The sequence below is a fragment of the Zasmidium cellare genome (assembly GCF_010093935.1).
Source record: "Zasmidium cellare ATCC 36951 unplaced genomic scaffold M409scaffold_8, whole genome shotgun sequence".
NCBI classification, from domain to species: domain Eukaryota; kingdom Fungi; phylum Ascomycota; class Dothideomycetes; order Mycosphaerellales; family Mycosphaerellaceae; genus Zasmidium; species Zasmidium cellare.
The window spans coordinates 262,384-288,000 of NW_022986952.1; the positions used below are offsets into that span (position 1 = coordinate 262,384).

The window sequence follows — 25,617 nt, forward strand, 5'->3', positions numbered from 1 at the left end:
AAACACTCTCGATCGCGTGGTCATCCATGAAACCACTGCGAATGCGCTCGCTCTCACACTAATCTGAACTCAACCATCTGGCGCGCACGCGCACACTCGTTCGCGATGGACGACTCCATGGAAGTGTCTGCCTTCGAAGTCGAGTCGAGCGACTTCGAGCCCGAGAAGCCGAAGGCAGTAAGTAGCTGTTGCCTACAGATCTTCTTCACTTCACTTCATCACATGCTCACAAATCTATAGAAGGCCAAAGCTCCGGCGAAGAAAGCCGCCGCCGCACCAAAGCCAAAGGCGCCCAAACAAACGAAACTTACGAAGGCGCCTACGACATCAAAGGCCGCACCGAAGCCCAAGAAGCGTGCGAAACCCGAGTCTGACAAAGAGAACTCCGACGTGGACGACGCCTCAGAGAACGACGACTCGTTACTGTCCAATACCCCTCCATCGAGCAAGAAGCAGAAGAAGGCACCTGCACCCAAGAAGAGTTCTGGCAAGCCTCTCGCCGAAGTCGAGAACGAGAGCTTCGCCATGGACGTACCGGTGGCACAAAGCGGCTCGAAGAAGGGCGGATCAACTGAACAATATCAGAAGCTTACGCAGCTGGAACACATTCTGAAGCGACCGGATACCTATATTGGCTCGGTAGAACGCACTACTGAGCAGCTATGGGTGTTCAACTCTGAGACCGAGACGATGGAGAACCGCAAGGTCAGCTTTGTGCCCGGTCTGTACAAGATCTTCGATGAGATCCTGGTCAATGCTGCCGACAACAAGCAGCGTGACAAGAACATGAACGAGCTGAGGGTATGGGTGGACGCCGAGAAAGGTATCATCGCCGTCCAAAACAACGGCAAAGGAATACCGGTCGAGATTCATGGCAAGGAAGGAATCTACATCCCAGAGATGATCTTTGGACACCTGTTGACCTCGTCAAACTACGATGACGAAGAGGCCAAAGTTACCGGAGGACGCAATGGATACGGTGCCAAGCTCACCAACATCTACAGCACCCAGTTCGATCTGGATACGGTCGACTCGAAGACGAAGCAGCGATACCGGCAGACGTGGCGTAAGAACATGAGTGTCATGGACAAGGCCAAGATCGACAAGTCCAAAGACAGCGACTACACGAAAATCACATTCAAGCCGGACTTTAGCAAATTCGGAATGGACAAAATGGACGACGACTTCGAGGCTCTTGTGAAGCGTCGAGTCTACGACATGGCCGGTACATGCAAAGGCGTGAAGGTTTATCTGAACCAACAACGCATCAAGATCACGAAGTTCAAGCAGTACATGGAGATGTACACCAAAGCCATCAAGACTGAGAATCTTGCAAATGACGGCACAGCACCAGAGCAAGTCATCTTGACGGACAATCCGCATGAGCGGTGGGAGATCGGATTCGCTGTCTCAGATGGGTCCTTCCAACAAGTGTCCTTCGTCAACTCGATATCGACCACATCTGGAGGTACCCACGTCAACTACATTGCCGACCAGATCATCGACAAGCTTGAAGACATTGTCAACAAGAAGAACAAGGGCGGTGTCAAGCTGAAGAAGGCTCAGATCAAGAACCACATCTTCCTCTTTGTCAACGCCTTGATTGTGAACCCAGCATTCACATCTCAGACGAAGGAGCAGCTTACGACCAAGGTCAGCGCATTTGGCAGCAAGCCCCAGGTCAGCGAGACGTTTTTGAAGGCTATCGCAAAGACGGAGGCGGTCACAAACATCATTCACTTCGCTCAACAGAAGGCCGACAAGGTACTCGCAAAGTCAGATGGCAACCGCAGACAGCGCATGAACAACTCGAAGCTCACGGATGCCAACAAGGCCGGCACGAAGGACGGCTACAAGTGCACCTTGATCCTTACTGAAGGTGACTCTGCCGCGCTCTTGGCTCTGGCTGGTCGAGCTGTGGTCAACCCTGACCTCTTCGGTGTCTTTCCACTTCGTGGTAAAATCCTCAACGTCCGCGATGCATCCATTGATCAGATCTCTAAGAACCAGGAGATCCAGAATATCAAGAAGTTCTTAGGTCTGCAACACAAGAAGGAGTACACTGATACGAGAGGCCTCCGGTATGGACATTTGATGATCATGACGGATCAGGATCACGACGGCTCTCACATCAAGGGTTTGCTCATCAACTTCCTGCAAGTCCAATTCCCGTCTCTGTTGAAGCTTCCAGGCTTCCTCATGGAGTTCATCACACCCATCGTCAAAGTCTGGAAGGGAGACCCCAAGAATCCCAGAGCTCACCACGACTTCTTCACGATGCCACAGTACGAGGCTTGGAGACAAGAACCGTCGCATCAGAAGGGTTGGGACCACAAATACTTCAAGGGATTGGGTACTTCGGATACCAGAGATGCCCAAGTGTACTTCGCGGATCTTGACAAGCACTTGAAGCAGTTCCATGCTATTCAAGATGGAGAGGCCGAATTGATTGATCTGGCATTCTCCAAGAAGAAGGCGGATGCCAGAAAGACGTGGCTGGGCAACTTCGTGCCTGGCACCTATCTCGATATGTCTGGAACCGCTGAGATCACCTATGACGACTTCATCAACAAGGAGCTCATCCTCTTCTCCATGGCAGACAATCTGCGCTCGATTCCCTCGGTCATTGACGGCCTGAAGCCTGGTCAGCGCAAGGTCATGTACACCTGTTTCAGACGCAATCTGAAGAAAGACGTCAAGGTGGTGGAGCTGGCTGGTTCAGTCTCCGGTCTGACAGCCTACCCGTACGGCGAGACATCGCTGCAGCAGACCATCATCGGACTTGCCCAGAACTTCGTCGGCTCGAACAACATGAACATCCTTGAGCCCAGTGGTAACTTTGGCTCCCGTTTGCAGGGTGGTAGTGATGCTGCCAGTCCTCGTTACATTTACACGAGGCTCTCTTCCTTGGCTAGACGGATCTTCCACCCAGCTGATGAGCCATTGCTGAAGTACAACACCGACGACGGCAAAACCATCGAGCCAGAGATGTACGTCCCCGTTGTACCAATGGTTCTCATCAATGGTGCCGACGGTATTGGAACTGGTTGGAGTACCTCCGTGCCCAACTACCGCCCGGAAGACGTCATTGAGAATCTGAAGCGTCGCATGGAAGGCGACTCAAAGGACTCGATGACTGTCATGAAGCCGTGGTACCGTGGATGGACCGGCGAGACCGAGCAGCTTAGCGACGAGAGATTCAAGTTCGGCAGCACCATCAATGCCACCGGCGACAATGAAGTCGAGATCACCGAGCTTCCCGTCCGCTACTGGACGCAAGAATTCAAGGAGAAGCTGGAAGATATTCTCAAAGCAGAGAAAGTACCGTCCTTCATCAAGGACTACACCGAATACAACACTCCCGAGAAGGTCCACTTCATCATCAAGCTGGAGGAAAAGGAGTTCAAGAAGCACCAGGACAAGTTCGAGGAAGCGTTCAAGCTTTCCAAGACGCAAGCAACGACCAACCTTGTGGCTTTCGATGAGCATGGCAGGATTCACAAGTACGGCACTCCTATGGACATGCTTGAGGAGTTCTACCACGTCCGTCTGCGGATGTATCAGCTGCGCAGGCTGCACATGCTCAACGAGATGGAGCGCGACCTGCAGAAGCTGAACAATCAAGCACGATTTGTGAAGATGATCATCGACAACGAGCTTACCGTTAGCAAGAAGAAGAAGACTGTCCTTGTGGCTGAGCTGCAAAAGAAGGGCTTCACCCGCTTCCCAAAGGTCATCGATGCCCGGAAGGAGGGCGAATTCGAGCCTGTCGTACCAGCAGAAGACGAGGACGACGACTCAGAAGACGCCGAGGCAGCGGCCGGTGCCAGTGACTACGATTACCTCCTTGGCATGGCTATCTGGTCGCTGACGCAGGAGCGTGTCGAGAAGCTGCTGAGGCAAATTGGTGACAAGGAGGATGAGATTACGGTTCTGACAGGAAAATCGCCCAAGGATTTGTGGAAGACTGACCTTGATGCCCTGCTCGAGGAGTGGAATGCAATGCTCGACGAGGAGTCAAAGCGTGAGAAGAAGATCCGGTCGAAGGGCCGCCGCGCTTCTGCCAAGCTTGGCATAGGAGGCAAGCCTGGAAAGAAGCGTAAGGCCAACGACAGCGATGCTTTCTCTGACGACGACTTCGCGCCTAAGAAACCGAAGACCACTGCCAAGTCGAAGGGGGCGGCAGGACTGCTGGCATTGAAGGCAGATTCAAAGCCGGCCGGTGTCTATCCAGTAGTGGATGGTGTTGAACAGGAGCGGCAGCCCAAGCCAGCCAGCAAGCAGACTACATTGGATGCCTTCAAGTCTGCATCTTCTTCGGGCAAGGATCCAGTAGATGTTGATGACAAGAAGCCTGCAGCCGTCAAGAAGCCTGGCCGTGCCAAGAAGGTCATAGAGGATGAAGACGATGATGATGCTGAGCCTGCACCAGCAAAGAAGGCAGGTCGCCCAAAGAAGTTCACTCCCATCGATGACGACGACGACGAAGAGGATGTGTTCGCTGCTGTAGCTAAGGAGGCCCCCAAGCCATCAGCCGCCCCTGTCCGTGGAGCACGAGCTGCCGCGCAGAAGATGTCGTACAGGGTCAATTCTGACGACGAGGACGAGTCTTCGGATGCGGACATGCTGGACGAAATTCCAGTGCCAAAGGGAATTGGCGGCAGCAGCAACGACGAATCGACACGTCTCTTCCACAAGTCGGGCTCGCGGCCTTCGAGCAGCCATGGTCTCAAGCAGAAGTCCAGCAGGGGCACTTTATTCAAGGACGAAGCCTCCGTTTCCGGCGACGAGTCAAACTGGGCTGCGCTGGCTCAGAGCTCTCCTCAGAAGACAGGTCGCGCTGCGATGCCTCTGGGAGATGATGACTCGATGGACATAGACGAGCCGAAGCCAGCTCCTAAGCCTGCGAAGACTGCTGCGTCCAAGCTCAAAGTAAAGGAGTCTACCACTCTGAAGCCGAAGAAGGCTTCAGCTCCAGCCGCGGCTCCTCCAGCGTACAAGCCGCTCTCGCTCTCACCTGCGGCGAAGTTGGTGGCAAAGAGGAAGGCGAGTGGAACGAACGAGGCTAAATCTGGCGCTTCCGTGCCAGCCAAGAAGGCGGAAGCTGTCAAGGCGAAGAAGGCTGATGACGACCTCGTGGACGAGATTCTAGACGATGATGATGATGAGGACGATAGCAGTCCAGTCAAGCCTGCTATCCTACCATCTCGTCGTGCGGCCGCGGCTGCACCGAAATCGAAGTACACGGGGGACGACGAAGAAGACGAAGAAGAGGACGATGACTTGGAGGAATCGGCCGAGTTCGACAATGACATGGACGAGACTTTTTAGACAAGTCTTCCCGGATGTCTCTGCTACACCGAACTACGGTGGATGTCACCGGTGGTTTGAATGGTTCGTGTTCTATGGGAATAGGTAGCACTTTCGTATCTCGTATGACTTGCCTTGCCCATCATCCACGCTGACTTCATTCTCACCATTTGCCTTTCCACGTCAACATCCCCATGGGTAAGATGCTGAGGATGAAAGCAGGTCAGAATCTGACGAAGACGGAACGTCGAGCTTGTTGTTGACATCTACTCTCCGCCCTCTCGGCCAGCATCGGTCTACTACGACCCTTCCTTTCTCAATGCAGTAGCCAAGGACGTTGTCTGTCATTGGAGGGAGAGCGAGCTATGCGACGTGCGTTTTTGTCGCGAAGATTACCGGTAGCGGATACGAATGTGCGAGAGTTGAAGCTCGGCTATATCACCACTGCTGGTACTGGTACTTGTACTGCGATTCTCGTGGGTCGGCCGAAGGATTGGGCATTGGTATGGATACAACTTTGTCGGCGTCGGGTTCGTGAATGACTGCCGATGGTTGCGACTGATCGATGCTTGAAGCGTGAGAATGCCGCCGATGAGTGATTGTATTGACTCGATTATGCTAGACCGTATGCCAACGATGGGGGCAGGTCTCCGTGCTTTCATCAGCGAGCCATGCAACCAGCCATCCAGACAGACAGATGAATGAGAGAGCAGCAGCAGTGATGGAATCGATTGTTCTTCTGACCCCACTTCCCTCAATGCGGGGTCCCTTCTTCCCTTGGAAGATTTGCCGTCCGTTCGCCGAATGATGTGAGCTGGCCAGCGATAGGGCGACGATTAGTACCTTGCCAAATGCTAACCGGGGCATAATCGTTTGCGTGCTTGCGAGAGGCGTGTGGCCGTAGGCTTTGGGTTTGGGGAGGGATAGGCGGATTCGTTTTTGCCATCGTTGCCGTGGGAGGGTTTTTGAGTTTCTGTGGAATACTTGTTGCCACTGGCATCTGTTCTTGTCTCGTATACTTCTCTCTTTCTGGTCTCTGCTTCTTCTCTACTGTACTCCACTTCTTTGAGATCTGTCACCCGAATCTACGATGGCACCTCACGCGGAAGACTCGCCGGTCGGTGTGGCTGAGAATGGTCATACCGTGCCTGTGAATGATGGACAGGCGCCTTTGGAGCCGGGCGTTAAGAAGAACATTGCGCAGGGCAAGATGATTGAGTTCCCTCGGTATGGACTCTGGACGTTAGATGTGGTGGATGGGTGCGGTCCGCTGATATGTAGTGCGACAGACCACCGAAGTTCGACGACAAGTACAAGGAGCGAGAGTATCTCAAGGGCCGACTCGCTGCTGCGTTCCGCATCTTTGGAAAGTATGGATTCGATGAGGTGTGTATACTACTACTTCTTGAACACTGCCGTACAAGCTGACCTTGTCCGAGGGCGTCGCCGGCCACATCACCCTCCGCGACCCAGTCCACCCAGATTGCTTCTGGGTCAACCCATTCGGTGTCGCTTTCAGTCTGATCAACAAGTCCGACCTCATCCTCGTCGACCACTCCGGTCAAGTCATCGACGGCGGCGAGTGCCGACTCCTCAACACCGCCGCGTACATGATCCACGCCGCCATCCACTCCGCTCGCCCAGACGTCAACTGCGCCGCCCACAGCCACTCGATCTACGGCCGAACATGGTGCACATTGGGTCGCAAGATTGATACCCTCACGCAAGATGCTTGCGCTTTCCACGACGACCATGTCGTATATGACAGCTTCAATGGCGTTGTGTTGGCTGAGAAGGAGGGCAAGGATATCGCGAAGTGCTTGGGAAACAAGAAGGCTGCGTTGTTGCAGAACCATGGCCTGTTGACCGTTGGACACAGCATTGAAGAGGTGAGTCGAGACGTACATCCAATTCCTTGGACAGGGCTGATGCGCGACAGGCCGTCTTCTGGTTCGTTTCATTGGAGAAGTGCTGCCATTCGCAGCTCATGGCTGAGGCGGCCGCTGCGTCTCGCGGTGAAAAGCCGATCACGATCGGTAGCGAGGAGGCTGCGTACACATACAAGACGGTTGGAACCCATCGCGCTGGCTGGTTCGGCGCGAAACCGCTGTTTGACATGGTCCACAAGGAGACGAACGGAGATTACCTTCAGTAAATATGGCGTCCAAGCTTTTAACGAGACCAAGAATGCATGTCGTTGCGCTGTCCATCAAAGATCGCTCTGCTTCATTCCTTCTGGGATGAGGTGTTGTCGGTTGCGTCCTTGATATCCACCTCGATGTGGAAACCAAGAGGGCCAATCAGTAACAGCCTGCTCGCCTGATTCAGTTCTGCAAAATCCGTTCTGAGTTTGAGGACGTGTTGGTAAGCAGCCTCCTCGTCTGCATCAGTATTGAGTTGCGACAGCCAGTCAGAGTCCATGATGAGCACAGCGTATACATTTGAGTAGACCTCTGGCGGGACTGTAACCTCATTCTCCAGGTCTGATGGAAGACACAGCGCTGGCATCCAGAAGCAGATCTCCACACCTCCCTCTCTCATATGCAGCGCCCCCAGCCGATCGGCCAGTCGAATCAGTTGACAGGTCGTGATCGTGTTGTACTTGGAAGATGCAAACTCGTCGTCAGGCCGATTCCAAACGGCCACATATTTGGTAGTGCCATCAACTGCTTTCGCAACAAGTCCTAACTTGTCGGTACCATTTGGCTCGAGATTCAAGATGGGGACGCCTCCACTGTCGACAATCGTGGTGATTGCATCGAGGGGTGCTTCGACGATTCTACATTCGCAGTCGTGGCGTATGTGTTTAGGCTGCAGGTTTGGATCGTTTTCGAACTCGTCCTGGAGAATGCTTTCAACTGTAAGGTTGCTCATGTGAGTGCCACCATCCGCTGATGGGATGTTCCTCATCGACTGAAAGCGAAGTACTGCGAGCTGGAAATGGTGACTGAAATCTGACAACAGGAGATGACGTGGATATATACTTGTCTTTGCCAGTGGCGACGCAGCCTCACGCACAAGCTGAATTGCACGATGATGCTGTGCCGTCGCCACTGCTTTGGCGGATTATCGGGATGATAAGTTTGATGCCTGAGCTATTATTAGAGTGCTCATGCTGCGAGACTTGAGGCCGCTGGTGAGAGTGCAGTAGTGGGCGTCGGTGGTCATGTTGTCCTGCTGTGCTGACCGGCCAAGTCGTGGTGAGGAGGTGGTGGCATGTGAGAAAAGGTAGGGTCGCGTGCCGGCCTTCCGAGACGCGCCAAACTTGACACGAATGATCACGGCGTTGGAGGTCTCGTGACAAGTTGCCGCTCGTGATTGGGATCAAGTTGTGCATCATCATTCACGAGCCAAAGCCACAAGCGAGCGGCAGGAGGTGAGGTGTGGTGGTGGTGGTGGAGGAGGGAAACCGGTTCAGAATTGCGCATGGGCGAGAAATGACGACAAAGAAGGTTCAGGGTTGCGTGAAGTGGATCCACCACAAGCGGCTTCAATATTGTGAAACTTCTACACAAACAACACCACCCCATCTTCGTCACCGCCTGTGCTGTTGGATCTGTTGCACCGAATACCTGCATCCGACCTGAGTCTGACGAGTAGTTTGTTCAAATCCGCCTGCAAACACGCCGGCCACGAGTGACAAGCGAAATCCCAACCCCCAGAGCTCCCCTTATCACCCACGAACAATGGCAGAGACCAGCGCCCAACAACAGCAGTACCCCGACCTCAACCCTTACACCTCCTCCAACGGCAACGGATCGGTCGAGCAGACCAAGAACGCCATCCTGAACAGTAAGGTAGGTGCCATTCACCACGTACACCACATCTCGCATGCATTCGCGCCAGCTCGTCACTGCGGTGTAATGCTGCCTGAAGGAGAAGGAAGAAAGAGGAGCAAGAGCAGGGAAGTGACAAGCTGGCCACGCTGCTGTCGACAACACCACGACACGTCGCTTCCCGACAGCTTGCTTCTTCCTCTTAACAACTCCACCTCGACACACTTCTCCCCCTTCGCTCTGCACAACCGACTGACACCGCTTCCAGTATCACCACCACCCTTGCACTTCGCCTGAGTGCCCCAATCAGGTCTATTGATCCTAACCCTCCCGACAGACGCCCAATCCACAATGGACAGCATCAAGAACTCCGAAACCGTCCAGTCCATCGCCAACGGCCCCTTGGCGGACAAGGCTCGCGTCGAGGCCGACACCACCAAGACCGAGTTCACCAACCTCGCCGCCGCGCGCCAGACGCCTCAATCCCAGACCGCCAACGGCCAGGAGCTCACACACTACCACTCCTTCTTCTACAACCTGCTCTCCTGGGAGAACCCGCGCGCCACGGCTATCAGCTATGTCACCATCGTCACCCTCATCTTCGCCACGCGCTACCTCCCCGTCACTAGATTTGCGCTCAAGGGTCTCTACGTTCTGTTGGGATGTACCGCAGCAGCGGAGGCTGTCGGCAAGCTCGTCCTCGGTGAGGGTATTGCCAGCAAGATGAGGCCGAAGCGATACTACACCTTCCCCCGCGAGACTCTCGAGGCTGTGTTGGGAGACATTGAAGAGCTCATCAACTTCTTTGTTATCGAGTTCCAGCGCATTGTCTTTGCCGAGAACATCTACGCCACCATCTTGGTAAGTGCTGTCATGTTGAGAGAAGCTCCAACTCCAGGCTAACTACTTTCCAGGCATTCGTCACCACCTTCCTCTCGTACTTCCTCATCAAGATCATGCCATCCTGGGGTCTTGCTCTCTTCTTCACCACGGCCGCCTACTTCGTGCCCCTTGCCTACATCAGCAACAAGGAGTTCATCGACCACCACTTGAACAACGCCCAGAACATCGCTTCTGAGCAGGCCAGCCAGCTTCGAGGCATTGTTGCAGAGCACACGAACAAGACGGTGGAGTTGAGCCAGAGCGCGATCAAGGAGTACACTGCCAAGGCGCAAGATTTGATCGGTCAGGGCAAGCAGGTCGCTGTGGAGAAGGGTGCTGTTAAGCAGGAGACCGCCGACAAGGTAGCACCAGTCAACAGCTCGGACTTCCCAACCGCTCCCAAGCAGGAGCCAACTGTTCCTGAGACTGTGCATGCAGAGGAGAAGAAGGCTGAGGCCGTCGCTATCTAAGCGATTCGACCGAGGTTCACGTGGAACCGACTTGGCATCAAGACTGAATTCAAGACTGAATCGTGAGCGTTGACAGCACACGTGCTTTGGGGGCAATCACCACACACAACCTATGCTACTCATCGACACCCTCAGACTGGCATAATCGAAGACACTGGCGCTGGATTTTCGACATGGCATGGAGTTGGAGCTGTAGCACTACTTCTCCTAAGCATATTGACTGGGTTGATGATGGAATGAGCAAGCGACTGCTTTTCTCACCCACCTATTGTAGAATGAACAACGAGATGGAAGAAAGCTCGTCCACTGTAAAGCGTTGTTCATTTCCCTGCCCACATTCTCACGCCCACACGCCATCTTGGTCGACATGTGAAGAAACCGTTGCACTAGCATACCAATGTCTCCGTGCACCGGAAGAACAAGTCTCGCCTACGATTGTCATCACTATGATTCTGCCCTTGTATATAGCCTTGTAGCACGACACGTAGCCCTCGCATTCACGCTCCAAGGATCAAAGAGCTGCCGGATCGATTGGCTCTCACGACCCTCGCGTGGTTTAAGGCCGAAAGTCCGCCCTTGCTTTGGTAAGGCCAGATACGGCGTAGGGAGCAACAATGTCGCCGTTTCGGACACTTCTCACCAAGTAGCTCATATAAGGCAGTCTTTCTGGCTTACGTCGATCGGCGCCGAATAATTTGACTGCTTGCTTGCTCTTTTCATGCTCAGAGCTACGTATAGAGCTGCTGCTATCTCTCAACACTTTCCCAGCAAACCCATCACTCAGAAAAGGACCTTCATCGACACAATGGCTGCTGCTACAGCTACCAACGGCCACGCCGTAGCCTCCCCCAAAATCACCCTCTACACCAACCACGGCTGTCCCTACGCGCACCGCGCCCACATCACCCTCGAAGAACTCAAACTCCCCTACGAGGAAGTCCTCATCGACCTGAACACCCCCCGGCCCCAATGGTACCTGGACATCAACCCGAGGGGCTTGGTCCCTTCGATCAAGTATTCGGTGGAGGGGGTGTATGATGAGGAGATTGTCACGGAGAGTGCGGTTGTTGCGCAGTTTTTGATGGATAGTTTCCCCAGTCATCTTTTGCCCGGGACGAGGGAGGCGCCGGGGGCGCCGTTGAGGTGAGTGGTCCTTAAGCCGGAGCGAAGGTTGAGGATTCTATGTGGAAGTAGGCATGATGAGGCTGATGCGTTTTGTATAGGCGTGCGCGCCTCAATTTCTTCGTAGATACCTGGAGCACGAAAGTCGGCTCGAACTGGTTCTCCATCATGCTGCTCGACGACGGGGCGGAGAAGGACGAGAAAGTCGATGCGTGGGTCGCGACGATTGAGAAGGAGTTGGAGCCTTTGCTCAAGGACGCGGATCCGTTTTTTGGCGTAAGTCTTCCCATTCCTATCCTGTCTCACCAAATAGCAGTCTAACAGTACACTACAGGGCAGTAAAGAATTCACCCTCGCCGAAGTCATCGCGGCGCCCTTCGTGCTGCGCTTCTTCCTCATCGCCGAGGACGGCGAGTTCCTGCCCAAGTCTCTGATTTCGAAATTGGAGAAGCTGCCGAATTTCAGCAGGTGGGCGCAGGCTGTGAGGAGCCATCCGAGTGCGCTGAAGACGTTTCCGCAGGAGGAGATTCTGAGTGGGATGAGGACTAGGATGGCGAAGATGAAGGCGGGGGCGAAGGGGAAGTAAGCTTGCGATTGAAAGCGCCTGGGAGGGATTGGGATGATGAGGTTCGTCTCTTCAGTCTTTGAATGAACGATAGGGATCAATGTTACTTCATGAACTTCGTACGCCACGGGCCAAATGTTACTACGACATCACCAAAACATCCCAGTACCAATTAATCCCAACAGAGGCCTCACATCTACATCCTATGCACCGAATCATTGCTGCTCCACCTTCGAAACGTCTTGCCAAAGTAATACATCGGCACCGCACACAAACACCACAACGTAATCAAACTCATATTCGTCATAATCGGCGGCACGAACCCACTCTTCTCCACCCACGGCGTGATGAATTCGCTGAAGCCATAACCCCAGACGTTCTTGTTGACGGTGATGGCGACCATGAGGCTTCCCGCGACGGGTTTGTACGAGTCGACGGAGTATGTCGTTGCCATGGCAGGCAGGGCGGCGACTTGGATCCCGGCGCAGGTGTAGCCTATGATGACGATGGCTTCCCAGGGCCATTTGCGGTCGTAGCCGAAGGCGACGATGAAGTTGCCGAGGATCATGATGAGGACGTAGGGGACTGGGGATAATATATCAGTCAACGCTCGCGGGGCAAGAATGGGGATTTGTGCTTTCAACTCACTCATAGCAGGTAACCGCATCTCCGGCTCACGAATCCCGTGGTTCTTCTTCGTAGCCCTCGCACTAACCCAGTCAGAGAACGGACCCGCCGTCGCCAGACCGATACCAGCGCCGATAAGGATGGCGAAGTTCATGAACCCGATACTCTGCGAGTCGAAATTATACGGCGGCGCGGCGAAGTTTTGCGACTGCGTCAGGTTGATCGTGAGGAAGGAGCTGCAGGTCCAGGAGACGACGAAGGAGGAGAATTCGACGATGGGGAAGATGAAGAGCTTCCAGGGGATCCAGAGGTCGATGAGCATGGATTTGAGGGGGTTTGCGCAGGGTGTGTAGAGACCCCATTGTTTCCTGCTGGGTTTGCCTTTTCCGAGCCAGGGGTCGCGTTCGGCCGTGTCGATGTGGGTGAGAGCAGCGTTGGTTTGGGTCTCGACGATGGAGCCGATTTTCTCGGTGTTTTCTACGGTGTCGCCGCTGCTGGAGCTCTTTTGAGGCGAGACGCTGCGGTTGTTGGCTGCGATTTCGTCTGGATGTCGTCGGTGGTACTTTGTCTCTGGGAACATGACTGTGGTTTGGTGTCAGCGCTTGAGCAGTGGGGAAGGCATTATTTGGACGTACAAATCACCATGATCAGTGAGAGAGCGACGAGTCCTGTGTTGAACCACCAGAAGTTTCTCCAGCCGACGTGAAGACTCATAGAGCCGCTGACGATCTGTACTTGTATTAGTATGTTCGTGTACAGCAAGTAAGAGAGGGCGATCATACAGGTCCAACCATCAGACTGCCCATGTAAGCCACCCAGTAAAGGGTGTTCCAAAAGCCACGGTCGTGCAGGAAGAAGATGTCTGCAATAACTGCGGGTTGGATGGTCTCTGCTGGACCAGCTCCAATACCATTGAGTACGCATGCCCCCATGAAGCTGCCATATGTTTGCGCCTTTGCGCGCCATATCGACGAGGCTACGCACACGAGTTGCGAGAATATGTAGACTGGTCGTCGTCCGAATGAAGTACTCAGCGGCACCCTTGATATCGTTAGCATTTACTCGAAAGCGGCGTCTGACGACCATACCAGATGAAGTTGCTGAATCCGAGGACCAAGATCGCTACGCCGGTGAACTTGACAACCTGAGAACATTTCAGATCAACGTTGCTTTCAGATACAGTGTGCAGATTTATCCACCTACCGATGCAAGAGTAGAATCAAACTCTTCGATGTAATACGGGAACATAGGCGCCAGCGCCAATGGCCCAAAGCCTTGCGTGAACGATACGCTCGTCGAAGCTATGATGCACATAGACTTCCAGAACGTGCTCCAGTTCAGAGGGTCGTGCGGATCGTCGGATGGCTGTGGCACAAGGACGTGTTTGTTGCCTTTGACGAAGTGATGCGACCCAACGTCGGCCATCACCTCCGTCCCAGGAAGAATCTCTGTATTGAGCTCATTCTCCAGTTCACGGAGTTCCTGTGGTTCAGGTGTGAGCGCAATGCCAAACAGAATGTGAAGATGCTTCATGTTGGCTTACTCTTGCATCAGCGTTCATCTCCATGGTGGCGGGTCTTATATATGACTCCTGAGATGTGCTGCCCTCGTGGCAAGGAGGGAAGGTTGTCGTTGGCAACACGCGAGGTTCAGGGCCGACAAACCTGGAAAGGAGGTATGAGATACTTATAGCAACGCAAAGTTCAAAATTGAGTTGCTATCAGTGCGTTGAACTCTGTACAGGGAAGAGAGAAGTGTATCGCCAGGATGCAGCTTACTTGATTAAAACATACTTTCATGAGGCACGGGCTGAACCCGGCGGGACCCCTACCGCGTGACTTGTGTCCGCCCAGCGTAGGCAAACAAGAAGGTATTTGTGGCATTCAGCCTAACTCATCGCCACGCGAGGCGAGGATCGTCTGCTCCACGTTTTGGCTAGAGTTGGGGGCCCAGGACTATGACAGTCTGGACGGTGCTCCGCACTTTGTCTGGCTCTGATTCGCCCTGCATCGGGTGGAATTGCTGATCAGCTTTGCAGAATGGCCTTCGCGAAGCTGCTTTGTGCACTGCCGAAACCGCTAGCGACGGATTGGCGTCGATGTGATGTTTCCTAGCGTGAGGGTGATCGTGGAGAGGCCTGTCAAATGCTGGGGTACTTTTGCGGGGGCCTCCATATCGAAGCGGGTACGTGGCTCGGCAATTGTTGGAAGCAGAGTATCCTCAAAGACTCATGGTAGATACTGTGTGATATTGCACTTGCCGATAGCATGGTGACCTCGGGAGGCGTTGGACGGGCTGTCGCGTACGTCCTGACATGAGACGGCAGTTGTGCAACCTGGTAGAGCCGACGGATGCTGCAGAGCACTGCAGGCTGCGTACAACGGTGCCAAAGACAGCGATGTTCGCACAAGCAGCTCGGGTTGATGGCTTACTACGGTGCACTCCTGCGTGGCTCGTCAAGGCGTGTTGTTGGTGAGTGAAGTTGCAGGTGTTGTTGGTGAGCGCTGAGCGGTGCGAACTCTCTTCGGTCTGGGCGAGCTTGGTCGGACGACATTTCCTCTTCTCCTTCTGCTGCTGCATTGTTCCTCGGCGCTGTCTGTCGTCGCAACCATCTTCACTCTTCGCCCTCGCTTGTGTCCTCACAATTGACTTTTCTGACGACTGGCATCCCTTGTCGTATCTGCGGCATTCAACGTTGAAAATCGGGAGCAATGGAAAATGCCCAGAGCGGGAACGCCCGTCAACGCAGACTTCACCAGATGCCAAACTTCACCAGCACCTGGTACCTAATCCCATCTTGCCTTCATCCGATATACCATGGATTGTTCCGATGCCTGACAGATGCGGTCCGAGACTCATAGTTTCATCCGATGCGAAACGTGAACGAAGCTAACCTCACCGGCTCCAGCACCATAAGCACGGAAATGTCACCTCTCCCAACCAACGTCGAATTGCCCCTGCTACGATTGACCAGATCCTTGTCTTCGCTACCTCACCATTCTGCTGTGGAAAGACTGCATAGAAGAATACAGGGGACTTGGAAAGAGATGCGTTGAGCTATGAGGAGACTTCTTCGCACAAGTGGTCGGATATCGAGGGAGCCATGACAAGGATCGGTTCGGACACCATGTGAGTAATGACTATCAGTAAGGCTTGATGTTCCGGGCGCTCCCAGGTCATCGCAACTAGCCGACATCCAGCGCGAGGGATCTGCTTCATTCCCAAGTCTTACCGACTGGCACACTGGCACTCCGAAAACACCGCGATGCATGCTACACCTCAAAGATGCACGCATGAGTTGCTCAAACTGTCCACTCGGGGGAAACATGTTCACTCAAGTGGGAGAAATCGTATCACGAGGGCATTCGTCGGCCAGGGCAACCTACAGTTTCAATTTACAGCAGATCCAAGAGCAGCAGGCCTTGAACGGTCGACCGTCGGAAACATCAAATCGAGGCGAAGTTCACGCGCGACTCGGAAAGAACAAATCACCCGAGCCATGATGTTGAATTGTTTCATACTGCCAGACCTGCGGTTGGTTCTGGCAGGCACTGGCAAGACCACTTAGAAAACGGCCTCGGCGCTTGGACTCAACTGCGACGAACGCCGTCAAGGACTGGCCGAGGACACGTTTGGGAGATTCAACATTGAAGCGTAGTGTCAGGAGTGCAGCAGTAAATCGACCGTAGATATACGCCTCTAAACGTAAGTATTTCAAACGCAAGTATGTCTCGCGTACGAGCTTCATCCACCTCCGCGTGACAAAAGCTAACCTCACCTCACACTTCCTATTGTTGCTCCACAATAGTGAATACTTGCTATTGAGGTGTGAAACCTAAATCCTATTGTTTTCATGAAACTCACCTCTATTGTTGTCACACACGTTTCCTATTGTCTTATTCGACGTTCACTTTCGTCTTCATTTACAAGCGACGACTTCAAGAAAGAGACAACACTTCTCTCGTCTTAACAAACTGCAGACACCTTCACAGCAAACTCACGACCAACGAACTTAAGAACGTTATTCATCTGACTTGTACTCGAACCGTGTCACAGCTGGCTGGACCCACCGAAACTCATACATCACTCGAACTCTCGAACAAGAACTTGTACATTACCAACCCACCGCATCCATCGCATCCAACATGTCATCTGTGCGCTTCATGGCCGACGGCAAAGACGAGCGCGACGAGCACGCCTTGCGCGAAGTCCAAGACTTCGAGGGCGACGGCAGCATCATCAACGAGTGGTACACCAACACGGAGTACATGCAGCGTCGTCACGGCTTCCTCGGCAAGTATCCAGACTACAAGGATGCGCCAAAGCTCGCTCAGAGCACGAGGTGGGATGCCGACATGGTGTTCAGCCTCGAGTCGACCGCCAAGCTCTCTGTTCAGGAGATCCGTCGCCGAGAGCTCGAGTACGAAATACTACCATTGCTTCCTTACCCGACCACCGCCAACACGGAGACCATCGACAACTTCTCTGCATACCCTACCGAAGAGTGGCACCCAGGAGTTGAGATTCCGGTCATTCCCGTCACCTCGCCATTCGCGACTTTGGCTGCGCCTGTCCTGACGGAGACGGAATCCCCACCACCGACTCAGACAAGCATCGATCAACTTCAACCTCTGTCACCAAACAACTATTTTGCCCACCCAGCCTCTGCGACAATGGCACGCCTTGCAGCTGCACGCCTTGTCTCAAACGCGCCCAGACAGATGTCTCAAAGCCAGACGTTCCGTGATCAAGGCCAGCAACTTCGCCCTGTTTACCCACAGCAAACGGGCTATGCGAACTACCAGCTGCACTCCAACTTCAATCCCATGAACCTCGCAACGACGAACCACTTACTGACACCACTTGCGACGAGCGCCATGGCTTCTGTCGGCACTGCAAGACCTGCCTACCCTCCAATGGGCGCGAGCAAAATGCCAGATCCAGCCTATGTGTTGAAAGTCGTCGATGATCTGTCGAGATATGGATCTCTAGGTCCTTCAGATAAGCCAGCAGAGCGCAGCCAGCGCTGGACTGGCGCCTCCTCTCTCGCTGGCCGACCAGTCGAGGGTACTGTCAAGTCGCCTGCCAACGCCAAGAAGCGCGCTGCCCCCGACGACGACGACGACGAAATCACCGCCGCTGATGTGCCACGCCCTGACTCTGCTCGACCAGATTCGAGCGTCGCCGACCAGCAGCAAACAGATGGTGGCAGCGACACGGAAGACCAGAGGCCTGCGGTCAAGAAGCCCAAGCTGATTCTCAAGGCATCGCCTCCTAAGAAAACCAGCGCCGCATCACAAACCAAGTCCTCATCATCATCTCGTCAGAAGAAGAAGACGCCCGCGACCACCGGTAGCCCCGTCAAGCGCAGCGTCAAAGCAACCGGCAAGCAACGCCAGCGGACCACCACCAACGACGACACCGCCTCCGTCACATCCACCTCAACCACCGCACCATCCTCCACCACCGCCGCCAACACCCTCCTCGACCGCATCGCCCGCGGCGAAATCCTCCCCAAATCCAAACCCCTCGCCACAGCCGCCTCCGCGCACCGCCACACCCTCCTCCTCGCCGCCCATGCGCGCAAAACGCACCACCCCGACTTCCCCCCCGAATTCTACGACCGCGCCAACTTCAGCAAAGACGACCTGGCCAAGCAGAACGTCGTGCGCTGCCTCTGCGGCGACACCAAGGACGACAAGAACCCTTTGCGCGACCGCGACTGGGTCGGCTGCGACAATGAGAAGTGTGGCGTGTGGCAGCATGTGGATTGTATTGGGGAGGCGGTGCCCAAGGATTTGGATAGGGATGATTATCTTTGTCATATGTGTGATCCGTTCAGGCATCGGAGGCGGTTGCAGGAGGTTAGGAGGGAGGCGAATGGGTTGAATTGATTGAGGGGGGTGAGAGGTGGTTTTCGTCGACGTCTTGGGGAGGGGGTTGTGTTTGTTGTTTGCGTTTTGTGGGAGGCGTTGGCGTTGGCGTTGGGTGGATTCAGAAAGGAAAGAGCGATTCTTCGCCATTGATGACAGATTCTTGGTAACCAGCACTTGCTCCATTGGGCTGGATCGATTCGAGACTGGATCGAAGCACAACATCCAAAGTAGCTTGACAGTTCAGCTGCATCTGTACTACTATCAGCAGTAGTAGACAGCAGCACATTATGACCATTAAGACATGAAATTTCATTCCACCATGAGCCTTTGACTTGTAATCGTCGATAAAGTACATCGTGATATATACAGCCATTACACGAACAAGAATGGGGTATCGTATGCCAACAACTCCTTCACAAGAATGCAATGTTCTTTCCCTTCTCAAAACCATGTAACGATGAGTCCTTTTCTCTGATCGAGTCTCTCTGATCGAGGCTAACACCACCAACGCCATGCTGTAAAACGCTATCAAATCGAATCCAAAATGTATCCCCGCTCTTCTATCCATCACTGAGCATGACCCTCCTCAAAGATCGCATGCAGCGGCCTCCTCCCATCGCCCGCACTCGAATTCACCGAACTCCTCGCCGACCGCCTCGGACTCTGCGAACTACTCCTAGGCGAACCACTCGGCGATCCACCAGGGCTCTCATCCCTCGCGGCAGGCATATTCGGCGGGAGCAGAGGACTCTCGGGCCCGGCGGCAGGTCTCAGCTCAGGACTTCGGTAAGGATTGCTTCCCAACGGCGCCGCGGCCATGGCAGCCATTTCCGGTTCTCGCACTTGCGGGAGGAGAGATGATGCGGATTCCTCTCCCTGGTGATGCGAGGAGGAGGGTTCGTTGGGCGGGGTGGGTGCGGGATCGTAGAGCCAGGCGATTTCGGGGTATGCTCGACCGCTGGTCTTGGAGCGTTGGGAGGCTCGTGGGCCGAAGAACGGTTTTCCTTGTTGCCGGCGGCGGAGGAAGAAGACGACGGCGAGGATGATGAGGACGGCGCCGGCTGTTACGCCGGTGGCTATGCCTGCTACGGCGTTGTTTTCGAGGCGGCTGGAGTTGGAGTCGGTTGGGGGTGCGTTGGTTGATGTTGAGCTTGGAGAGGAGGAGGTGCTGCTGATCGTGTTGCTTGTGGATCGTGTGCTTATTGTAAAGGTTGTCGAGCTTGATGTGATTGTTGATGAGCTCGATGTCGGTATTGAGGAGGCTGAAGTTGAGGTCGTTGATACAGGCCTCGTTCTGGTCGTAGGTCTGGTCGTAGGTCTCGAACTCGGCCTCGTTGTCGAGACTTCGGTGGCAGTGGCGCTGAATTGCGACTCCAATGATTCCGCTACACTGCTTGGTAGAGCAGACAGCAGCACATCCAGAGCATTTGTAGCATCTGCTGAAGCTGTGGGAGCTTGAGTAAGGACCTTTGCATCTGCTCCAGATAGGGTGGCGACATCTCCAACAGCAGAGACCAGCTTCCCTACACCATCACTAGAATCCATGTCGTTGACCATGATAGAGGTTGGTCGTGTGTTAGCGGTCGTAATAGCATTATTCGTATCGTCGTTGTCGTTGTCCATTTGTCTGCGGCCGTCAGAGACCGCGGTCTGAGAAAGAGGACCAGGTGTCGTGTGATGTGATTGTTTACTAGTAGCAGACGACAGGGAGGAAGGGTCTACATTTTGTTCACTGCCGCCAGGAGTGGTTTGTGGGGTTGGTACATGCACAGAAGTAACTGTGGCGGGCTCTAAAAGTATAGCGGCTAAGCCCACTCTGGTGTGAGAGGCTGACGCATGGCCATTTTTTGGCAACGTTGACAGGTGCAGCGGTCGTCCGTGAGTGGCGGTGCCCAGTTGCTCGGAAGCGTTCCAGCCCGTTGCCAAGTTGGAAGCATGGATAGTTGTCGAGCTTTGTGAGGCTGATGCCCCGGTGGCCGTGGGATTGACGTTGTGATCGACTGCTTCTGTCCTGCTCTGATGGCAGTTTTCCAAGTTCGTCGCTATCGGGTTGAAAGCAGGTATAGTTTCTGGAGGCTGTCCCACATTGTGCAGTAATAAGGAGTTCGCAGCGTTGGTGATTTCGCTATACGCTGGAGTGGCAGCAGACGTGTGGTGTGTCGCTGAAACATGGGTAATGTTGCTGAAGCGCGCTACCAAAAGTCAGTTGAACGATTGCATCTGACTGGGCAACGAACCAAACTTCAACTCACCGGGTATCGCTGCCGACCTCGTTCCCAACCCTGCGAGAAGCGCAGAAAGAAAGACCCTCCGAACCAAACTCATCTCTTCTCGTATTGCGGCTAAGCGAGTGACAGAAGGAAACAAGGAAATAAAAGAAAAATCTCGCCCACGTGAAGATCAGAAAATCGTCGTCATGTAGAGTACAGGAGTAGGAGTGTAAGACTTACGAGGCGAGATGCTGGGAACTCTGCTGTATAGTAGCAGCAGCATCATCCTTGCGAAAGGCCTGCCACCAACACCGCACGTAGCAGGAAGAGTGGTTCCCTCAGCCTCGACAAAATGTATAAACAGACGATTCTGATGGGGGCACACAAAGGCCTGATTCCAGTCCCGTTTGCCATGCCTGCCTGTCCACGCGGGCTTGCAGCTCTCGCGATCCAAAATTGGTATTCGGCGTGCAGAGCGCATGCAGGAACCGGTGGCTGTGTTGGCCGCAGCTGCGGGACCCCATATCTTGGGACGAGAATTGTATATGGGAAGCCTCCCGCCTGACTGCGCACGGCGATATCTTCGAGTGCTTTTTTCTTTTCTGGGGTCGTGCCGGTGAAACATGACTCCTGCCGAGAGTGTTGGCATCGTTCGAGCTGATGAGGTGGTGGAGAGTGAGGAAAGTTGGGGGCTGAAAGCGTGAAGTCTCGCGCCTTCTCTTTTCAAAGGGCGAACCTCGGTTCTCAATCAACCCTGGCACTTTTCTACGACCTCACTTCAACAACAGCATTCGACTTTGATAGAGATTCATTTCTCGTTTGGATACTAACATCGACGTATTACAATGGCTGATGTCGTTTGCCAAAATCCTACCGCCAAAGGATGCCCTTCCTCACGGCACCGTTGCGAGCATCCGAAACATCGAGAAACGTTCCGGAAGGATGTTACCAACAATGAGTATCGAAATAAACCACGGTTCAGAGACCACGTCACCAAGCAACGTCCCAGCGTCGTCGGCACTCAAAGGTGTCTGGGATCTGGACGGGCAACGGATTGTCGGCTGGCAGGGTATCCAAATGTATCATTGCAGCTCTTGGTCTATACTCTACAATCCAGCACGTACGCCGCCGAGTATAGCCTGATTCTTGCTCATAAAATCCAAACAAATCGAGGTCATTTCGTTACTGCTTCTGCCTGAGCTTTCTCTTCTCTTGCATGATCATGAGTTGTTTCTGTCGTCAACTGTCAGCTTTCATCTCTATCCATGTGTTGAGCACTTCTTACCTTCATTGGGCTATCGGCAATCTTCAGGCCCAAGTTTGAGAGCCAGTATGGCAGACTTCGGAGGTAGACAACGGGGTGAGTGCCAGGAGCGATAATGAGCTGCTTGCCTCGGCCGCTGAGGACCTGCTTCACGACCGCATTGGAGACCATCGTTGGCTTGATGACCTTAGCCTTGGCTGCAGCAAGATCATCCATGAAAGGAGCCGCCATGGGTGTTGCCGCAAATGTTGGGTGGACTACAGTGAACTTGATCTCTGGTGCATCGTGGAAGATACGGGTCTCGTGCTGGATACCCTCGTGGAAACTCAATGCCGCGACCTTGGTGTTTGCGTATGGCACGAGACCTGGAGGGCTGACGAACGAAGCAACCGAGGCGATCGTGACGACGTGGCCCTTCTTGTTCTTGGCCATGGCTGGCAGGAATTCCTGGACGGTGTAGTAGTGGCTGATAACATTGAGCTTGAAGATCTTCTCCAGCGAATCCTGGGTCTGATCAAACATGGAGCCATCACCTGAGATTCCTGCGTTGTTGATCAGGATGCTTGGGTTGCCGTGTCGTTGGCGGATCTGCTGAGCCATATCTGCGACTGCTTGTCGGTTGGTGACATCACACTTGAAGTAGTGAATCTTGGGGTTGTTCTTCATGTCCGGTGGAAGGTCGTCGCGAATGTCGACACACATAATGTTGACGCCCTTCTCGGCCAGCTCCTTGCACATGAGGCTGCCGAAACCACCAGTGCCTCCTGTGACCACTGCGATCTCCTTTGGCCAGTCATATCGGTGCTTCTCTGATTGGAGGCGGAAGTTGTTCTGTGCAAACTCAGAGAGCCAGGCGTGGGCATCGCTCGCGAGTCCAATGGCAAGCAGCCATTTGAGCGCGGTGATTGTCCTCGCGATGTTCGTGGCGGACAAGTATTGTTTGAGCTGAGCAAGCAGAGGTTCTCTGAAGCTCTCTGGCGAGGCAGTGAGCGCAAACAGCAGCGCTCCAGTCAATGCTGGCGTGACGAATAGTCTGCTCATGGTTGCGAATGTGGCGGGAGAGGGAGAGCTTTGGGGCAAAGGTTCTCTGTGGTTTGACGCGACCACTGCGAGAAGAAGGACACGCACAAGTTATTATACACCCGTGATCTTCTTCTGCTCCTGCCACGAAAGTCTACTCCGTGGACTTCATCAGCGGCTTGACTCTTTGCGGCGTCGTCTGCAACCTCTCGTTGGTGGCGGGGTACACACGAAAGCGACGAGCCTCGGCAGGGCTTTTGTGGATCGGCCATTGAATCTGAAGGCGGTAGTCGTAGTGAGTGGCAAGGCAATCAAATTGTTTCGACGACACTTTCATGTGATGGCTATCTTGAGGCATACTCCGCTGGAATCCACGGACTGCGCATCCCTCGGCCATATCTTTCGGCGAAAGAAAGAGATATCGCTAGGAGGAGGATGCGGAGAGCTCTAGGCTGTAGCCGTACTGACCAAGACTCTGTAGATACTGGGCTTCACTGTCGTCTTGTTGCGGTCAAGCAGACTTTCACCATGAACTGCTACAGCCCGACCAGAATTATGCCGAGACAAGAGTCTTTGGTGATGCATGTGCGCGCCTTGTCGATGTTGTGTTTGTAGAAAGTGCCAAGTTCGTTCGGGACAGCTTCATTCACTTCCGAGCGGAGGTCCACTTTTTGACCCGAACACGTGCCTTGTAACACGATTCGCCAGATCGCATCCGCGTTGTCTCCATCCTCATCACCAGATTGCATGTCTCCTTCGACCGCAGCGCGCAGGCTGCCGCTTTCAACCACCCTCACACCCTTTCTGTATCCATGTCTGGATGGGTCCTGGACGCCGAGTCTCCGAACGCTACGCCATCTAACTCGCTCCCACCTGCGTTTGCGGAGTCAAGTTCGATGTCAAACTACTGATGCCTCGGCCGTGGACGTGCATCAATTCGACCATCTAAACCCAGCGCCTACCGACTATTCGGCTGCTCCCTTTACTGATGCCTGCTCGCTCACCATCGGCGCTGGCGGTGGAGGCCATGGCTGCATCTCGTTCCTGCGCGAAAAGTACATCCCCAATGGCCCTCCCAACGGGGGCGATGGTGGTACTGGGGGAAATGTCTACATTCAGGCTGTCAGGGGTGAGACAAGCCTGCACAAGCTCGCAAGGCGAGGCATGCTCAAGGCTGGGCGAGGCAAGAACGGTCAAGGCAGTCTGAAAGGAGGAGCAAGAGGCGAAGACGTCCTGATCACAGTGCCCGTGGGGACGGTCGTCAGGGAGGTATCGCGCGTGGATCCGCTGGAACAAGATGAAAGAGAAAGAAGTGCTTTCAGCCGTCATGGCAGTCGCTCTCACGAAGAAGAAGACGATGCCGGAGACTTGCCAGCTGGGTTCCAGCGCGACAAGTGGCTCATATACCCTGGCACTCTGCCAAAATCGTTCAGCGTGGCCGAACTACCTCCGCTTCCTCGACCACGTCGTAACAATTTGGCTTCACTACAGCCTGCTGCACCTGTTCGCCTCGATCTCGATAAGCCTATGAATTCACCCTTACTTTTGGCAGCTGGTGCGATGGGTGGACTCGGCAACCCGCACTTCGTGTCGAAGACTGCTTTACGGCCCAAATTCGCGACAAAAGGAGGGAGTGGGATGCGCATTAGCTTGCAGCTGGAGTTGAAGCTGCTAGCTGATGTGGGGCTTGTTGGCCTCCCCAATGCCGGGAAATCGACACTGCTCAGAGCCATAACCAACTCGCGAACACGAGTGGGCAATTGGGCCTTTACCACACTGAGTCCTAACATTGGCACAGTTGTGCTGGACTCATACACGGGTCGACCGTCCTTGGGCACCAAAGGCCGCCGTCAGGAGCCGAGAACAAACTTTACTATCGCCGATATACCAGGCCTTATCGAAGGTGCACACCTTGACAAGGGTCTAGGACTGGGATTCTTGCGCCATGTGGAAAGAGCGGCGGTTCTGGCTTTCGTCGTGGATTTGGCAGCTCGCGACGCCGTTGCAGCTCTGAAAGATCTCTGGACAGAGGTTGGCGAGTACGAGAAGCTCCGTGAGCAAGCGTTGAACGCTGAGACGGAGCGTCTACAGCCTCAAGAAGACGGCGTTATGGCTTTCAAGCCGTTTGAAAGTTCAATATTTCCTGGCTTCGACCCAGAACCTGTGGACGGGGCCGTACTCAATCCACCCGCAGGGAGATCTCTACCAGCGATAGCGCTTCCACCCATCAGCAGCAAGCCATGGCTTGTCGTTGCAACCAAGGCAGACCTTCCTGGAACGCAGGAAAACTTCCAGAGTTTGCAAAGCTACCTGCAGAAAGTACAATCAGGAGAAGAACAGCACCCGAGCGGAAAGCAGAATGGCTGGCGAAAGACTCTGTTCGCTGTCCCAGTGTCTGCGATCAACAAGGAAGGAGTGTCCGGTTTGCCAGGGATTCTGCTTAATTTACTCGATGCCTGAAGGTCTGTTGAGCTCTGAAGGCAACCTTTACCGCC

The 25,617-nt window shown here is 54.1% G+C and overlaps 10 protein-coding genes across 10 annotated transcripts; 6 read left to right on the plus strand and 4 right to left on the minus strand.

Moving 5' to 3' along the window:
* Positions 1-105: 105 nt before the first annotated feature.
* On the plus strand, positions 106-5,331 carry M409DRAFT_51799 (uncharacterized protein; the record flags this gene model as incomplete). The annotated part of the gene is made up of 2 exons (XM_033811908.1): positions 106-177; positions 241-5,331. The coding sequence occupies 2 exons, from the start codon at positions 106-108 to the stop codon at positions 5,329-5,331; spliced, it is 5,163 nt and encodes a 1,720-aa protein (XP_033670916.1).
* A 1,069-nt stretch (positions 5,332-6,400) lies between these two features.
* M409DRAFT_64411 (uncharacterized protein) lies at positions 6,401-7,465 on the plus strand (the record flags this gene model as incomplete). Its single annotated transcript, XM_033816065.1, has 4 exons — positions 6,401-6,537; positions 6,600-6,696; positions 6,750-7,199; positions 7,250-7,465. 4 exons carry the CDS (start codon positions 6,401-6,403, stop codon positions 7,463-7,465), a joined length of 900 nt encoding a protein of 299 aa, XP_033670917.1.
* Positions 7,466-7,536: 71 nt separating this feature from the next.
* M409DRAFT_19642 (uncharacterized protein) lies at positions 7,537-8,184 on the minus strand (the record flags this gene model as incomplete). Its single annotated transcript, XM_033805029.1, has 1 exon — positions 7,537-8,184. One exon carries the CDS (start codon positions 8,182-8,184, stop codon positions 7,537-7,539), a length of 648 nt encoding a protein of 215 aa, XP_033670918.1.
* Positions 8,185-8,996: 812 nt separating this feature from the next.
* M409DRAFT_64413 (uncharacterized protein) lies at positions 8,997-10,438 on the plus strand (the record flags this gene model as incomplete). Its single annotated transcript, XM_033816066.1, has 3 exons — positions 8,997-9,102; positions 9,424-9,947; positions 10,001-10,438. 3 exons carry the CDS (start codon positions 8,997-8,999, stop codon positions 10,436-10,438), a joined length of 1,068 nt encoding a protein of 355 aa, XP_033670919.1.
* Positions 10,439-11,243: 805 nt separating this feature from the next.
* M409DRAFT_51803 (uncharacterized protein) lies at positions 11,244-12,146 on the plus strand (the record flags this gene model as incomplete). Its single annotated transcript, XM_033811909.1, has 3 exons — positions 11,244-11,581; positions 11,662-11,836; positions 11,895-12,146. The coding sequence occupies 3 exons, from the start codon at positions 11,244-11,246 to the stop codon at positions 12,144-12,146; spliced, it is 765 nt and encodes a 254-aa protein (XP_033670920.1).
* Positions 12,147-12,321: 175 nt separating this feature from the next.
* On the minus strand, positions 12,322-14,319 carry M409DRAFT_19645 (uncharacterized protein; the record flags this gene model as incomplete). Its single annotated transcript, XM_033805030.1, has 7 exons — positions 12,322-12,710; positions 12,774-13,334; positions 13,388-13,481; positions 13,535-13,793; positions 13,841-13,896; positions 13,956-14,234; positions 14,296-14,319. The coding sequence occupies 7 exons, from the start codon at positions 14,317-14,319 to the stop codon at positions 12,322-12,324; spliced, it is 1,662 nt and encodes a 553-aa protein (XP_033670921.1).
* A 2,578-nt stretch (positions 14,320-16,897) lies between these two features.
* Positions 16,898-18,646, plus strand: M409DRAFT_19646 (uncharacterized protein; the record flags this gene model as incomplete). Its single annotated transcript, XM_033805031.1, has 1 exon — positions 16,898-18,646. The coding sequence occupies one exon, from the start codon at positions 16,898-16,900 to the stop codon at positions 18,644-18,646; it is 1,749 nt and encodes a 582-aa protein (XP_033670922.1).
* A 549-nt stretch (positions 18,647-19,195) lies between these two features.
* M409DRAFT_51806 (uncharacterized protein) lies at positions 19,196-21,487 on the minus strand (the record flags this gene model as incomplete). Its single annotated transcript, XM_033811910.1, has 3 exons — positions 19,196-20,820; positions 20,881-20,970; positions 21,079-21,487. 3 exons carry the CDS (start codon positions 21,485-21,487, stop codon positions 19,196-19,198), a joined length of 2,124 nt encoding a protein of 707 aa, XP_033670923.1.
* Positions 21,488-22,020: 533 nt separating this feature from the next.
* Positions 22,021-23,143, minus strand: M409DRAFT_19648 (uncharacterized protein; the record flags this gene model as incomplete). Its single annotated transcript, XM_033805032.1, has 2 exons — positions 22,021-22,071; positions 22,124-23,143. The coding sequence occupies 2 exons, from the start codon at positions 23,141-23,143 to the stop codon at positions 22,021-22,023; spliced, it is 1,071 nt and encodes a 356-aa protein (XP_033670924.1).
* Positions 23,144-23,869: 726 nt separating this feature from the next.
* Positions 23,870-25,582, plus strand: M409DRAFT_51808 (uncharacterized protein; the record flags this gene model as incomplete). Its single annotated transcript, XM_033811911.1, has 1 exon — positions 23,870-25,582. The coding sequence occupies one exon, from the start codon at positions 23,870-23,872 to the stop codon at positions 25,580-25,582; it is 1,713 nt and encodes a 570-aa protein (XP_033670925.1).
* Between the last annotated feature and the right edge of the window lie 35 nt (positions 25,583-25,617).